The following is a 16,450-nucleotide window of genomic DNA, read 5'->3' as shown; positions in this document are numbered from 1 at the left end:
ACACTTGGTTTAAAAATCACGAGGAAAGATTGTAAACGTGGAAGAAACCTAGAGTCACAGGAAAGTTTCAAATATCTTACATAATGGTAAGTCAGATTTCGAAAAGAGATTTTGAACAGCAAAACATTTGCAGAGAACCATGTGGACTCTGACCATAATTCATTGCTTATGAGCTGTACATAAACCCGAAGAAACTGCAGAAAACTAGAAAATTAAGGAAAAGGAATCTAGTCAAGCTTAAAGAATCAAAGGTTGCTGAGCGTTTCAAATCGAGCATTAGACAACTATTAACTGGAAAAGGGTTAACATACGGAATAGAAGACGAATGGGTGGCCTTGAGTGATGAAGTAGTGAAGGCAGCAGAGGATCAAATAGGCAAAAAGACAAAGTCAATTAGGAATCTTTGGATAAGGCAGGAGATATTGATTGCCATAGACGAAAGGAGAAAATTATAGACGTCTAAAAATGAGTGACAGGAAGTGCAAAATGGTTGAGCATGAATGGCTAGATTAGAAATGCAAGGATGTAGAATAATGCATAATTAGGGGAAGACAACTGTCATCTATAGGAAAATTCAAGAGACCTTTAGAGAAAAGAAAAATCAGCTGCATAAATATCAAGAGCTCTACAGGCAAAACAGAACTAAATAAAAAAGCAAAAGCCGAAATATAGGAGGGATATATGGATGGATTATACAAGTGAAATGAACTTGAAGGCGATACTCTACAAAAGGCAGAGGACATAGATGAAGGTGAGATGGGCGACATGACACTGCGAGAAGAATTTGGCAGTGCGCTCAAAGACCTAAGTATAAAGACGGCCCCTGGAGTAAACGACACTCGCTCAGAATTATTGACATTCCTGGATGAGCTAGCCATGACAAAACTACTCCATCTTGTAAGCAAGATACACAGGCGACATACCCTCAGACTTCAGGAAGAATATAACAGTTCCTATTCCAAAGAAGTCACGTGCTGATAGATGCGAATGTTACCTAACTATCTGTTTAATAAATCATGGTTGCAATAAACTGACACGAATTATTTACATTATACGGAAAAGCTGATAGAAACAGACCTTGGGGAAGATCTGGTTGGGTTCTGGAGAAATGTGGATGAGGAATGCCGCCATTTGCAAGACACGTTTGGAGTTTTGTTTTACCCAGAGGTGTTTCAGCACTTTTTGTGCTAACTTCAGTGGGCTACTTTATTTCCTTTCTTTAAAATTGTTATTACATATTAGCATTTAGAGCAGGGATGGCCAAACTTTTCGACAGGCGGGCCAAGTTTTTGAGAAGGGATATCCCCGCGGACGGCAACACAAATTTTTGTTTTGTGAACCAAAAAAAACGAGAACTATTAATTTATTTTTAAAGCAAATAAAACAAATATAAGGACAGAAGATTTATTACACAATTTAATGAAATATAATGCTAGTGGGATGTTTGCCTTTGTTTGACTGAACTAAGTGAGTCAGTGTTGATGTCAGCTGAAGTTGTTGCTACTCGCAGCTTTCCAGATGAAAATCAGAAATCAGTGTTCTCATTTGTCATTTGCTGTAATTCATCCGACTAAAAAGCTGTTCACACACGTAAGTATTTCCAACTAATAAAATAATTTTTAAAGCATGTTTGTAAAACACTGGATCATTCTTCTTCAAAAAATGGCTCTGAGCACTATGGGACTTAACTTCTGAGGTCATCAGTCCCCTAGAACTTAGAACTACTTATACGTAACGAACCTAAGGACATCACACACATCCATGCCCGAGGCAGGATTCGAACCTGCGACCGTAGCGATCGCGCGGTTCCTGACTGTAGCGCCTAGAACCGCTCGGCCACCCCGGCCGGCTATTTCTTCTTGTCCAAATATGTTCTATGGAACTCTTCCAGACAAACCTGATTAAATTTCTCTTTTAACTGTGCATCACATTGCATTTCTCAGTATCCCATTTGCAGACATCCCGGTAGACATTTGCAAAGTGGCTTAGCAAATACAAAGAGCAGACGATGTTTCTTAAAATTTTGAAACCGATTTTCGAATTCGTATTTCAGACATCAAAGAAGCGTATTTAATCACTGCCGCCTGTGTGACACCCGATTGCTTTGACGGTGTAGGAAAATGTGAGAAGTTTTTATTCGTAACTGTTGTTCCCAAATCCCAAGTTTTATGTGGAATGAGGAAATAAGATCATGCATGACATTAATCAGCTGATCTTTTCCTTGGAGTCGAGTATTAACATCATTTAGAGGGCTAGTTATATCGACCAAGGATGCAAAATTGGAAAGCCATTCTTTACTTTCGAACTCCGGTAGTCTCTTTGAGCTGCTTTCAAAGAATGATTGAATTTCTTGCTTCAAATCAAACACTCTTTTAAACATTTTCGCAAGGGTTAGCCACCTTACTTCTGTATAATACGAAATGTTATCGTGCTCTGAATCCAAAGACTTCAGAAATTCTTAGAACTGACGGCGATTCAATCCTTCCGACTTAATAAAAGTTCACTGTTTTGACAACTACATTCATGACATGGTCCATTTTGAGCGACTCGGCACATAAATTCTCTTGATGGATAATGCAATGAAAGTTTAACATCGACGAATTGTCAACTTGGCGGGCCTCGTTTTCAATCGACTGAACTAAACCTTCGTGCCTCCCAGCCATTGCTGGAGCACCATCCGATGTTAGCCCCGATAGGTGGCTTAAGTGGATGAAATGCCGCGAATTCTTCTGTTTTACTAAAATGAGCATCAACACCTCTGACATAAATCGCCACTTGGGCGGTATCAGCGGTATCTGGGCATTCATCCAAAGCTATAGAATAAAATATAAACTCATATGCACGATTTTTTTAAATTATCTTCAATTTGTCGTCCACACGTCTAATAATAGTTTGACGAGACAGGCTTATTTTTGAAAAATCCTTTTTCTTTTCTCGACACACAATTTCAACACTGTCTCTAAGAATTCCTTAACCATTTTGTTATCTGAATTTGGCTTTGATTTTTTTGCCAGTATCAGAGCAACTGCATAACTTGCTTTCACATAGCATGTTGACTCTGAATTCGTCCTTATAAATATCTGCTGTTGAGCAGAAAGTTTCCTTTTTAAGTCGTTTTCCTGGTCTTATCGAATTTGTCCCTTGTACTTAACAAATATAACTGCATCTTTAGTCCCGTAAGGCCGTTTGATGTCACATTCGTTTGGAACCGAGACAGACACATTGCATATCAGACATATGGGTTTTGTTTTAAATTCCACAAAGAAATAGTTTACAGTAAACTTGTCTTGAAAAGTTCTCAACTCCACTGTTACTTTCTTCGTCTTGGGTTCTATTTGTTTACTAGTTGCCATACCAACTTTAAGTTATGAACTGAAACAGACCTTTTTTTGCCGTAAGTCGGAAAACGACAAAGGGACCACACGGTAATCGGAGTTTTGTAACTGTATGTGAAGTTCAGAATGAAATATTAGTTACTTAAAGTAGTTCGATGCAGCTCTCAAAAATCCCCTACAAAATCTTCTTTAACTCCATAAAGCAAGTGGGCTGTGTGGCTCTGTGGTAGGATGCCTAACTACCACATGGGTGGCCTTCGATTCCCAGGTATGGTAAATTTTTAAACAAAAGTTCATGTTCCACGTGCATTTCCATGAAGCGTAAGGTACGTGAAGACGGAAAAAATTAATTTGAAAAGTCTTTTTTTAAACAACCTTATACATAAAGGATCTGTGATTAGCGATTTATATCTGCAATGGGAACTAGATTTTTGTACGTGCTGTGTAATTGCAAATAAGAAGATGTGCATTTTTCATAAAAATTACAATTAAATATGTGCTAATTAGCATATATTTATATGACGTAGGTATTCGAACTGAGCGAAAACTGAAAAGTAATGACCGGAACTAGACTCGAATCAGCAATCCAGCAATTACTAATCTCGAGCGCTGATTTTTTTTCTATCTTTATGTATTTCACTCTTCGCGGAAATGCTTGAAGAGCATGCGACTATGTTTAAAAATATATATCGACTATGCACTATTTTTAAAAATACAACGAAGCTGAGAATCGAACCCTTGCCCTCCACAGGGCAAGTATCTTATCCCAGACCTACACTGCTCATCGATCTTTTGTGAAGTATTGTAGACATTTGGGAAACTTCATGGTCTGTTCTGTCGGGAAGTTTTGGGAGTACTATTCAACTGTTTTAGGAAATTTATATTTTAGTTCTGAACGTCATGTATCAAAAACATAAAAAATTACATGTGCTTCGTTTAACCTAGCAGCCTTACTTTAAAATGTCGACCCCCATTACGACTTCTTTTGTTATGATTGTTTCTTAAAACTATTCTACATTTCAAGTCGATAACATTATTAGTTGCTGTAAATAATAGAGAAAGATAGATGGATGATGTTGTCTTACCATTATATAATCTATCTGATACCTTTTAGTAGCTCCTGGGTTCTTCCATGTATACAACCTTCTTTCATGATTCTTGAACCAAGTGTTAGCTATGATTATGTTATGCTCTGCACAAAATTCTACCAGGCGGCTTCCTCTTTCATTTATTAGCCCCAATCCATATTCACCTACTATGTTTCCTTCTCTCCCTTTTCCTACTCTCGAATTCCAGTCACCCATGACTATTAAATTTTCGTCTCCCTTCACTACCTGAATAATTTCTTTTATCTCATCATACATTTCATCAATTTCTTCGTCATCTGCAGAGCTAGTTGGCATATAAACTTGTACTACAGTTGTAGGCGTGGGCTTCGTGTCTATCTTGGCCACAATGATGCGTTCACTATGCTGTTTGTAGTAGCTTACCCGTACTCCTATTTTTTTATTCATTATTAAACCTACTCCTGCATTACCCCTATTTGATTTTGTATTTATAACCTTGTATTCACCTGACCAAAACTCTTGTTCCTCCTGCCACCGAACTTCACTAATTCCCACTATATCTAACTTTAACCTATCCATTTCCCTTTTTAAATTTTCTAACCTACCTGCCCGATTAAGGGATCTGACATTCCACGCTCCGATCCGTAGAACACCAGTTTTCTTTCTCCTGATAACGACGTCCTCTTGAGTAGTCCCCGCCCGGAGATTCGAATGGGGGACTATTTTACCTCCAGAATATTTTACCCAAGAGGACGCCATCATCATTTAACCATACAGTAAAGCTGCATACCTTCGGGAAAAATTACGGCTGTAGTTTCCCCTTGCTTTCAGCCGTTCGCAGTACCAGCACAGCAAGGCCGTTTTGGTTAGTGTTACAAGGCCAGATCAGTCAATCATCCAGACTGTTGCCCCTGCAACTACTGAAAAGGCTGCTGCCCCTCTTCAGGAACCACACGTTTGTCTGGCCTCTCAACAGATATCCCTCCGTTGTGGTTGGACCGACGGTACAGCTATCTGTATCGCTGAGGCACGCAAGCCTCCCCACCAACGGCAAGATCCATGGTTCATGGAGTCCAAATTGATAAGAAAACAAAGTACGTTGCATTACTTATTGAACGCCCCTCGTATAAGACAATATTTACTTTCGTGACTCCATCTAAAATTGCAATGTAAGTATAGCTTGAGTTTGTAATACTTAGACGTTAGGGATGTGAATAGTTGAGAGCTTATAAGCCCTACGTGGCAGCTATTTCCAGTGTACTGTATTTGTAATATTTATGGCTATACGGTGCTTTTTCGTCGAATGCCAAAAAAATAAAAAAATAAAAAAGAAGCTACTGGCACACAGTAACGACGGCAACAATTAAAGAATTCCACTTATGTGTTGACTGCACCTGTACGTTAAGAAAACGTCCATAGATACTTTATTAACAGGTTAAAGTTTGAAGTGAATGAGTTGTACAGTTCATTTGTATTAACTTCTGAAAGTATAATGTTGTTTTGCGCTCACCTATCGTTTAATATCCGTGTGTTGTCGCTGGAGATGGAAGATACGGAATCGACTTTAAATTGTGGCATAAGTTAGGTGTAATCGGAGACTATTGTAGATACCATGTATGTGGTGTTGACATGTGTCTGACGAAGGTTCCATCCGACGGTTACTTGTGGAGATGTAATAATCTGTAGCGGTCAGTCCGGCGCGGTATCTGATTTCTCTCCGTCATTGTGTCTCGAGATTACATTCGTCCTTGTCTCGACGAATACATGCGCGCTCGTGAGCAGGAACCGTGTTACACAACTGTCGTGAAGTGTGATCGTCAAGATGAAATTCTCCATTGTATGCAAATCTGTAGCTATCAATAACTAGAGTACGAGTATGGTGTGGTATAGACCGTGAACAGTGGATTCGTTGGCTTCTGGTATCAATAGACGCAGAATTCTGCCAGCACTTGATGTGAGCGTTCTGAATGTGCCATTCCCCCTCCCTGTACACAGTAATTATCTATACCAAAACACGCTGTTGTTGAAATTGTAGCACATAGCTGAGCGTGTGGAGCATATGGCTGAGCGCGTCGCGGCAGATCAGGTAGACGGATATTAAAGCCACCGGTCATCAGTATAGTGCAGGGGCGGGCAAACGTTGCACGCGGCTCGTGAGCGCACAGCGCTGCACGTGTGCTGCTCGCGTGCAGGCGTCGACCGGGGCTGTGGCGACAGCCGGCAGGTTGCGGCAGTGTAGTGCCAGGCTAAGCTGCGGACGTTGATGCGAAGCGAGCACTATGTAGTGAACGTTGTATTTCAAGAAACGGAGAAGTGGAGATTTGCTATCTTTTAAAAAGTAATGGGAGAATCATTTTTTCTTTGTGCAAAAACGTGAAAATTCGAAATGTTTAATATGTGGCAGTATTCTCGCTGGTCAACGGAAGTTTAGTATTGAAGGCCATTATAATAAATTTCACAAGGACGAGTACAATTTATTGTCGGATTCTGAGCGGATGGGGAATTGACTGAGCTTAAGAAGACCGATCTAACGATACCAGATGAATCTGTCGTAGTTGGCCGGCCGTAGTGGCCGAGCGGTTCTAGGCACTACAGTCTGGAACCGCGCGACGCTATGGTCGCAGGTTCGAATCCTGCCTCGGGCATGGATGTGTGTGATGTCCTTAGGTTAGTTAGGTTTAAGTAGTTCTAAGTTCTAGGGGACTGATGACCACAGCAGTTAAGTCCCATAGTGCTCAGACCCATTTGAATTTGTCGTAGTTGCTGTTGTCACGAGAGATCTGCGACTTTCTCTCGTCATGTCTCTTATCTAACTGATCTAACATTTTATGGAGCACTGTTTTCAAGTTTTCAGGACGACAACAATAATAGCCCAGCGGTATGTGCAAGTTATAAGACTGCGCTTAATATAGCGAGAGCTGGAAAACCATTTGCTGAATTAATAAGTCTCGGTTAAGAGCAAACATCAGTGATGAAAATTTACGTAACTGTTTGTGTTTGTATGTAGAAATTTTGTTCCAGATATTAAACGTATTGTAAACTCCACCTGTGATAATTAAATAAAACGTATCGTAGGTAATAGGTACTCTTTCAAACCACGATTTCTTTCAAGCACTCCTACTAACCTTATTGATTCACTCAATAAAGCAAACTAGAAAACAAAACGCATTACAGAGGAAGGAGCGGACAGAAGGTATGGTGGGGATGGGAGATAAGCGGGTGGCCAGCTTGCCCCTGTGTGCACGCGGAACACCTGTTAACTGCACGCGTGCAAGTGCATCGCACATGTGCAGGATTCCTGCCCGCCCCTGGTATAGTGTGTTTGCCATCCATATTCTTTCCAGGCTGCTTACAAAGTTCGAAAAACAGATTTTTCAAGAAACGTGTGACAAACCTGTGTCGGTATATTTTTAGAACACAAATTAGAAGTACTTAGATCTAAGGTGAATCCACACTAGTATTACAAATGCCAAAGTGTGTTTGTCTGTTAGTTTTCCACAATTAAGCCGCAGAATCGAATTTAACGAAAATTGGTATGGAGATACCTCGAACGCTGAGGTCACTTCGGAAAGAGTGTAGTGCAAGATGTTTATTGATTTAAAAAACATAACGCCAATTAGGGAAGCACAATTACTCTTTGAAAAAGCTATTTACTCTTCGACTTCTGAACCGTACCATATTTGTGAAAATGCTTTTATTGACATGTTCTACGTTACATGATTCAGCGTAATGAATGCAATGTTTATATAATTTTCAACATGTTTAAACAATACTAATACTATTAAAACCAAAGGTAACTAGCTAGCTAATCGCTGAACCGATTTCCATGAAATATAGTATGGATGGGTAACACTCACAAGACTTTATACAAACGTGACATCATTTTGACGTTACACGTAATATCAACTATCTATGTGGAAGGTAGAGTCGAAGGGCGTAGGTTCACATCTCGCTACATCTTAGCGTTGTTAACACTTTCTGTGACTTTCTTACGAATGTAATTTATGCATTTCTTCAATGTTTCACATTATTTACAATTCCAGTTGTGTAGAGAGCGAATGATAAAATAAATACTTGGAGATTTCTGAGTGGGTGGATAGACAGGAACTTAAGAGGACGGCTTAAGTAGCTGTGACTGAAAGGAGGAGCAATAGCCGGCCGTGGTGGCCGAGCGCTTCAGTCGGGAACCGCGCGACTGCTACGGTCGCAGGCTCGAATCCTGCCTCGGGCATGGAAGTATGTGATGTCCATAGGTTAGTTAGGTTTAAGTAGTTCTAAGTTCTAGGGCACTGATGACCTCAGATGTTAAGTCCCATAGCGCTCAAAGCCATTTGAACCATTTTGAGGAGCAATAAAATTCATATTTTTCCTTCTAACAAATATTTCGCTGTTTATTTCCGCATATGTGGAGGTTTCCGAGTATGTGGCTAGGCAGAAGCCTAAGAGGTCAGCTTAAATTGCTGCGAATGAAACGAGGAGCAAAAACGTTCATATTCTTCGTTATTACGAAATCACAGCGGTTTTCGATATTGTGAGTGACGTCAAAATGACGTCACGTCTTGTGAGATGAGTGTTCGCCGGTATGGAAATAACTTGAACCCTCAGACAGAACGTAAGCTGCATTAAAAAGTAAAGAATAGAATAAAATAAGTCGACCCCAAAGTGGTGAAGTAGGGAATGGAATATCAATCTTTACATCAGTTGAGTGTAAGGGGAGGGGGCAGAGGGAGGAAGGGGGAGACACATCATGCCTTTTGCTTATCCAGACAGGCAGACACGAGAAGGTAGCTGACATTTTGCATGCACAGTAAATTTTTCCCTACTCTCAGGCAATAACTCATCATAACAAAACTACTGATGTGTGAGTGAAGTCGCGGGTAACAGCTAGAACAAAAGCGGCAAAGAAACTGGTATAGGCACGTGTATTCGGCAATGTCTATATAAGACAACTAGTGTATGGCGCAGTTGTTAGATCGATTACTGCTGCTACAATGGCAGGTGATGAAGATTTAAGTGAGCTCGAACGTGGTGTCATTGTCGGCGCACGAGCGACGGGACGCAGCAACTCCGTGATAAGGGATGAAGTGGGGATTTTCCTGAACGACCATTTCACGAGTGTACCGTGAATATCAGGTATCAGGTAAAACATAAAATTTCCGACATCGCTAAGGCCGGTAAAAGATCTTGCAAGAACGGGACCAACGACGAATGAAGAGAGTCGTTCAACGTGGCAGAAGTGCAACCCTTCCGCAAATTGCTGCAGATAAATGCTGGGCCATCAACAAGACTCAGCGCGCGAACCACTCAGCGAAACGTCATCGATATGGGCTTTTGGAGCCGAAGACCCACTCGTGTATCCTTGATGACTGCACGACACAAAGCTTGACGCCTCGCCTGGGACCGTCGACACTGGACTGTTGATGACTGGAAACATGTTGCCTGGTCGCACTAGCCTCGTTCCAAATTCTATCGAGGGGATGGACTTGTACGGGTATGGAGACAAATTCAAGAATCCATGGATCCTCCACGTCAGCGGGGAACTGTTCAAGATGGTGGAGGCTCTGTAATGGTGTGAGGAGTGTGCAGTTGGAGTGATGTGGGACCCCTGTTACGACTACATACGACTCTAACAGGTGACACGTATGCAAGTATCCTGTCTGAACACCTTCATCCATTCGTGCTGTAACACCTCCGTTTTTTATCCCGACCTGATCTGATCGAATAGCAGCCCAATATTTCTTATTAACATGACCGTGAACCTAATGGGGCTGGTAATCGGAATTGACTGCTACGGAAGTTGTTACTTTCCAGTTCGTCCTGTTCAATACTATAATACTGAATGTCTGGTAAAGGAACACCAACACAGTTTTACCAATCACGAACTTATATTCTTCTCAAAACACAAAAAGGAGACAGCCACTGCCTTCGTCATACATATCTAATTACGGCTAATCTCAGCACAGGCTTTCTTCATTTTCCATTATCGTCACACGCTAATCCATCACTGCATCCAACACTGCAATCCAAGGTTAGGCCGGCGCGGTAGACGCGAAACTCCATATCGGCACTGGTGACGTCACTGATCACTTTCATAATGATACTTCTTCACTTTCCCGGTGTTAATCTATTACTTAGGGGTCTAACCACGGCGATGGTGACACCCTTCTCGGTTAAAGACCCTGTATTTCAACAATGGCCTTCACACACATACACATACGCCCGCCAACCACACTGGCGCATCTCGACACTCGCTCTCTCAACACGTCACAATCGATTGTTCGCCCTATCGACCTGTGCCAAGTGCAAAGTTATAGTAAGGACCTATGGACTCCTCACAATGCCAATTGTGTATTCCGACGGACTTGGGCAAATCCAGGACAATGCGACACCCCACACGTCCAGAATTGCTACAGAGTGGCTCCAGGAACACTCTTCTGAGTTAAAGCACTTCCGCTGGCCACCAAACTCCCCAGACATGAACATTATTGAGCATATCTGCGATGGCTCGCAACGTGTTGCTCAGAAGAGATCTCCAACCCCTCATACTCTTATGGATTTATGGACAGCTCTGCAAGACTCAGCCGGCCGTTGTGACCGTGCGGTACTAGGCGCTTCAGTCTGGAACCGCGCGACCGCTACGGTCGCAGGTTCGAATCCTGCCTCGGGCATGGATGTGTGTGATGCCCCTAGGTTAGTTAGGTTCAAATGGCTCCAAGCACTATGGGACTTAACACCTGAGGTCATCAGTCCCCTAGAACTACTTAAACCTAACTAACCTAAGGACATCACACACATCCATGTCCGAGTCAGGATTCGAGCCTGCGGCCGTAGCAGCAGCGCGGTTCCAGACTGAAGCGCCTAGAACCGCACGGCCACACCGGCCGGCTTAGGTTAGTGTCAATCCCCTTCAGCACTACTTGTTAGCTAAGTCCACGCCACGTCCTATTGCGGCACTTCTCTGTGCTCGCGGGGGCCCTACACAATATTAGGCAGGTGTACCAGTTTCTTTGGCTCTAATGTGTAGCTTGAACCATGAGAAAGAACGTAAGCTACATTAGAAAGTAAAAAATAAAATAAAATAAATCGACTGAGAGTGGTGAAGTAGGGAATGGAACATCTTTTATATTAATTGGGTTTGGGGGGGGGGGGGGACATGACGAACTATGCTTACCCAAACAGGCACACACATGAAGGTAGCCGACGTTATTGCAAGCACAAGAAATATGTGGTGTGCGTACTGTAAGCCCTTCGGTAGACACACCATCAAATTATTTGACTTGTCGCTCTAATGAAGTAGTCAGCAATATGTCTCGTCGTCTTATCGTGGTGTGTTTATCTTCTGCCGTTAGGTCAGACGATAGAAATGCCACTTGCACGCTTAGAGTAGCAGATTGACGGTGACCAACTTTAAACAGAACTTGATTAATTTTTCACACACATTTATTAAAATAATAATAAAACCTTACTTAACTTGATTCTGGATGCTGTTTACAATTGACAATCTGAAGTTCCTTTGGTCTTGGTACGTTAATGTTATTCTCACATATCTCTGATACTTGACAAAATGTCTATACATTTCTCTTCATGGCTATGTACAGGAATATGATAATCTTATAAGGCGCAGTCTGAAACTTGACTATAGACTGGTACAGACAAATGCAGACTGATGCAGACTGACTAATCGGAGGTCTGAACACTCGTTATAATACCTCGAGCGTTCAGGTATCACTGCGCGAGTGTGATCCGCGAGGAGAAAAGGTTCTACGTTAGAAGCAATCTCATTGGCTGCGTTACATATTAATACGCGGATCGGCGAAAGCAGAATTTGGTCCATCTCTAAGACAGCGCCGTCTCGTAGTGCGGAGACAGACGAGCGCTGCGCCTGCGCTGTTGTGCTTAGCGGGGCGCGCTCTAGTGGGAAAGTTGTGTACGCGCCGACTATGTGGAACTACGTACACAACAAAATATGTTCCTTAAGCTCATGCATTAACTCCAAAACTACCGATATGTGAGAGTCGTCACGGGTAGCAGCTTGTACAAAATATGTATGTCATTTGAAAGAGAGAAGCTCCTATTATACCAGTGAAGACCTTACAAAACACTCAGAAATGAAGTTTTCGTCGTTTTGTGGGTCCGGTTCTGCTAAAGCTGATTTGCTTGTCGGCGTTGCAGGTCCGAGCTGGTGGCCGGTGGTGGGCAGCGCGCTCGCCGTCAACAAGCTGCGCAAGCAGACCGGCTACCTGTACGAGGCGACGGCGGAGCTGGGCCGGCGCTACGGGCCGGTGGTGGGGGTGCGCGTCGGCAAGGACCGGCTGGTGGTGCTGTGCAGCTACCGCGCCATCCGCGAGATGCTCAGCAGGGAGCAGTTCGACGGCCGGCCGCAGGGGCCCTTCTACGAGACGCGCACCTGGGGCGTCAGGAGAGGTGAGAACCACGGCCCCATCAGACTTTCCCCTTCTGGGACGGGGACGGTGTTTCTACCCACAGCATTTTATTCCCGTGCTCTACGGCTATGACCGGACGTGTGGTGGGACGAGGCAGCGTGTTCCATTCGCTGTGCTGACGCTACACGTGTCCTTATAGCACATTAACTTCTTAATGGCTACTGTACACTCGGCCGGGTTCCCGGGTTCGATTCCCGGCGGGTTCAGGGATTTTCTCTGCCTCATGATGACTGGGTGTTGTGTGATGTCCTTAGGTTAGTTAGGTTTAAGCAGTTCTAAGTTCCAGGGGACTGATGACCATAGATGTTAAGTCCCATAGTGCTCAGAGCCATTTGAATTTGTACACACGGATACTGCTGTTCTTTTAGATCGCGAATGCAGGAAGATCTGCAGCAGATAGGCACTTGGTGCAGGGAGTGGCATCTGACCCTTAACATAGACAAATGTAATGTATTGAGAATACATAGAAAGAAGGATCCTTTATTGTATGATTATATGATAGCGGAACAAACACTGGTAGCAGTTACTTCTGCAAAATATCTGGGAGTATGCGTGCGGAACGATTTGAAGTGGAACGATCGTATAAAATTAATTGTTGGTAAGGCGGGTATCAGGTTGAGATTCATTGGGAGAGTCCTTAGAAAATGTAGTCCATCAACAAAGAGGTGGTTTACAAAACACTCGTTCGACCTATACTTGAGTATTGCTCATCAGTGTGGGATCCGTGCCAGATCGGGTTGACGGAGGAGATAGAGAAGATCCAAAGAAGAGCGGCGCGTTTCGTCACAGGGTTATTTGGTAAGCGTGATAGCGTTACGGAGATGTTTAGCAAACTCAAGTGGCAGACTCTGCAAGAGAGGAGCTCTGCATCGCGGTGTAGCTTGCTGTCCAGGTTTCGGGAGGGTGCGTTTCTGGATGAAGTATCGAATATATTGCTTCCCCCTACTTATACATCCCGAGGAGATCACGAATGTAAAATTAGAGAGATTCGAGCGCGCACGGATTCTTCCCAGCAGTCGTTCTTCCCGCGAACCATACGCGACTGTAACAGAAAAGGGAGGTAATGACAGTGGCACGTAAAGTGCCCTCCGCCACACACCGTTGGGTGGCTTGCGGAATATATATGTAGATGTAGATGTTGGCAGCGGCCCGCCACAAAACACTCCTGGCTCGGACTCCAAGAACTTCATCCGATCCAGAACCAGAGAACCCTCGCTAAAGGAGGTTGTGACAAATCTTACATCCGCCAGGTGTTTATAATTAAAGCGCAACTACTCTCTGAGATCCAGTGTCGTCTGCAGTTAATATATGGCAGCGAAACTTGGTAGATATTCTAGTGCGTTAATGGAGAACCGATTAACATCGCAAGAAAATTAATTCCAATTTTGGCCACCATGTGCAAATCTGGCACTGTGAATGCAAGAAACTTTCCCCTTCTGGGATGGAAATGGTGTTGATAATCACAGCATTTTGTTTCTGTGTTTTACTGCTATGACTGGAAGTGTGGTGGGAAGGTGCAGTGATTAATTCCAATTTTGGCTACCATGTGCAGCTCTGGCGCTGTGAATTTAAGAAACTTTTCGCTTCTGAGACGCAAATGGTGTTGATGAACGTTCGTACCATCCGAGCCATCAGGAGGTGGAACAAGCATGTGAAAACTGTGATAGGGAAGGTAAGTGGTCGACTTAGGTTTATTGGGAGAATTTAAGGAAAGAGTGGTTCACCTGTAAAAGAGACCGCACACAGGACGCTGATGCGACCTATTCCTGAGTACTGCTCGAGTGTTTGGGATCCGTACCAGATCGGACTGAAGGAAGACGTCGAAGTAATTCAGAGGCGAGCTGCTAGATTTGTTACCGGTAGGTTCAATTAACACGTAAGTGTTACGGAGATGTTTCGGGAACTCAAATGGGAATCCCCGAAAGAAAAACGACGTTTCTTTCGAGAAACACCATCGAGAAAATTTAGAGAACCGGCATTTGAAGCTGACTGCCGAACGATTCTACTTCTGCCCACATAGGTTGCGCGTAAGGAACGCAAACATCATATACGAGAAATTAGGGCTCATATGGAGACATATTAGACAGTCGTTTTTCCTTGGCTCTGTTTGCGAGTGGAACAGGAAGGGAAATGACAGGTACTGGTACAAGATACCCCCTGCCAAGCACCGTACGGTGGCTTGCGGAGTGTCTGAGTAGATGTAGATGAAAGTGAGAAAGACATAATGTTAACTAGCGGCCGCTTACACAATTTGTTAAATTTCGGCACCGGAGATGTTGATGAAATGCTCTATCCGTAAAACGACAGTATCAGCAGTTGATCGCAGCAATTCAAGTGGAATTTGAGCAACGTGCTCCTGTGTATCAGCCTTTAGATCAGATAGAGACCGAACGTGTCCCTGGTAAACACGTGCTTTTATGTATCCTCAGAGCCAAAAGCCACGTGGAATCAGATCGGGTGATGTTACAGGCCATGCATCTGGAAAACCTCTGGAGGTAATATGCTCGTGGAAAGTTGCATTAAGCAGATGTTTCACTGGGTGAGTGACATGAAGTGTTGCCCCTTCTTGCACGAGAACAGTGGTTTTTCCACGATTGCGCTCTTCCAAAGCACGAAACACATTCTGTACAAGGAGGTCTCGATAACGTGCAGACGTCACGGTACATTGACGGGCCCTCTGGATGTATTCTCTTCAAAGAACGGACCGAGAATAAAGGAGCTTGTGAATCCACACCACACAACCGCCTATTTAACAGACCCCCAAATCCGGCAGTTCTGTGTATTCATTGCACCCTGTAGTGTAAAATTTGCTCGTTACTCTATAGAGCATTGTCCGGTCACAGGCCGGCCGGTGTGGCCGTGCGGTTCTAGGCGCTTCAGTCTGGAACCGCGTGACCGCTACGGTCGCAGGTTCGAATCCTGCCTCGGGCATGGATGTGTGTGATGTCCTTAGGTTAGTTAGGTTTAAGTAGTTCTAAGTTCTAGGGGACTGATGACCACAGATGTTAAGTCCCATAGTGCTCAGAGCCATTTGACCCATTTTTTTTTTTTTTTTTTTTTTTTTTTTGGCCGGTCACATGTCTTCTGTGCCAAAAACCGAAGAGCAAACTCAGAACGTTGCTGCGGATCATGAGATTCCAATTGCTGCACCGTGTGGATGTTGTACATGTACCAGTGTAAAATAGACCGCAAAACTTTCCGTACTATTGGCTACTGGATGGACAATTCTTATGACACTACATAACCACTAGTACTATCCGAGGCACTTGCTGATGGTCAGTCGCATCATCAGCAACCTCGTCAGTATCTTTCACCGTGGTAGAACGCCTTCTTTTGCCAGATGCCACACCAAGCTCGCCCGTGTTTTCGAATTTCGTTATCATACTCTTTAAACGATTTAATGACGTCGAGCCTCTTCTCAAACATTTTAGTCGGCGATACTCTCTCAGTGCAGCGCTGTACTTGCTGCCGTCCAACACAAAATAGTTTCACTAACAGCGCACGGTCTCTCTTCTCACGTTATGGCTTGCCAAATTATGGCGTCGATGTCATACCATCATACAAACAGTGTACAGCGCCAGATCTGCACCTGGTGACCGCAGTT

At 43.5% G+C, this 16,450-nt stretch overlaps 1 protein-coding gene across 1 annotated transcript in view; it reads left to right on the top strand.

Annotated features, from left to right (window-relative positions):
• LOC126259757 (probable cytochrome P450 303a1) overlaps positions 1 to 16,450 on the top strand; it is a 148,076-nt gene that overhangs the window by 51,588 nt on the left and 80,038 nt on the right. Inside the window, exon 3 of the mRNA XM_049956749.1 lies at positions 12,575 to 12,826. Coding sequence (XP_049812706.1) covers positions 12,575 to 12,826 — 252 coding nt within the window. The remainder of the gene's footprint in view (positions 1 to 12,574; positions 12,827 to 16,450) is intronic.

This window comes from Schistocerca nitens, chromosome 5 (assembly GCF_023898315.1).
Source record: "Schistocerca nitens isolate TAMUIC-IGC-003100 chromosome 5, iqSchNite1.1, whole genome shotgun sequence".
In the NCBI taxonomy this organism is placed as follows: domain Eukaryota; kingdom Metazoa; phylum Arthropoda; class Insecta; order Orthoptera; family Acrididae; genus Schistocerca; species Schistocerca nitens.
This window is presented reverse-complemented; position numbering and strand designations above follow the sequence as displayed.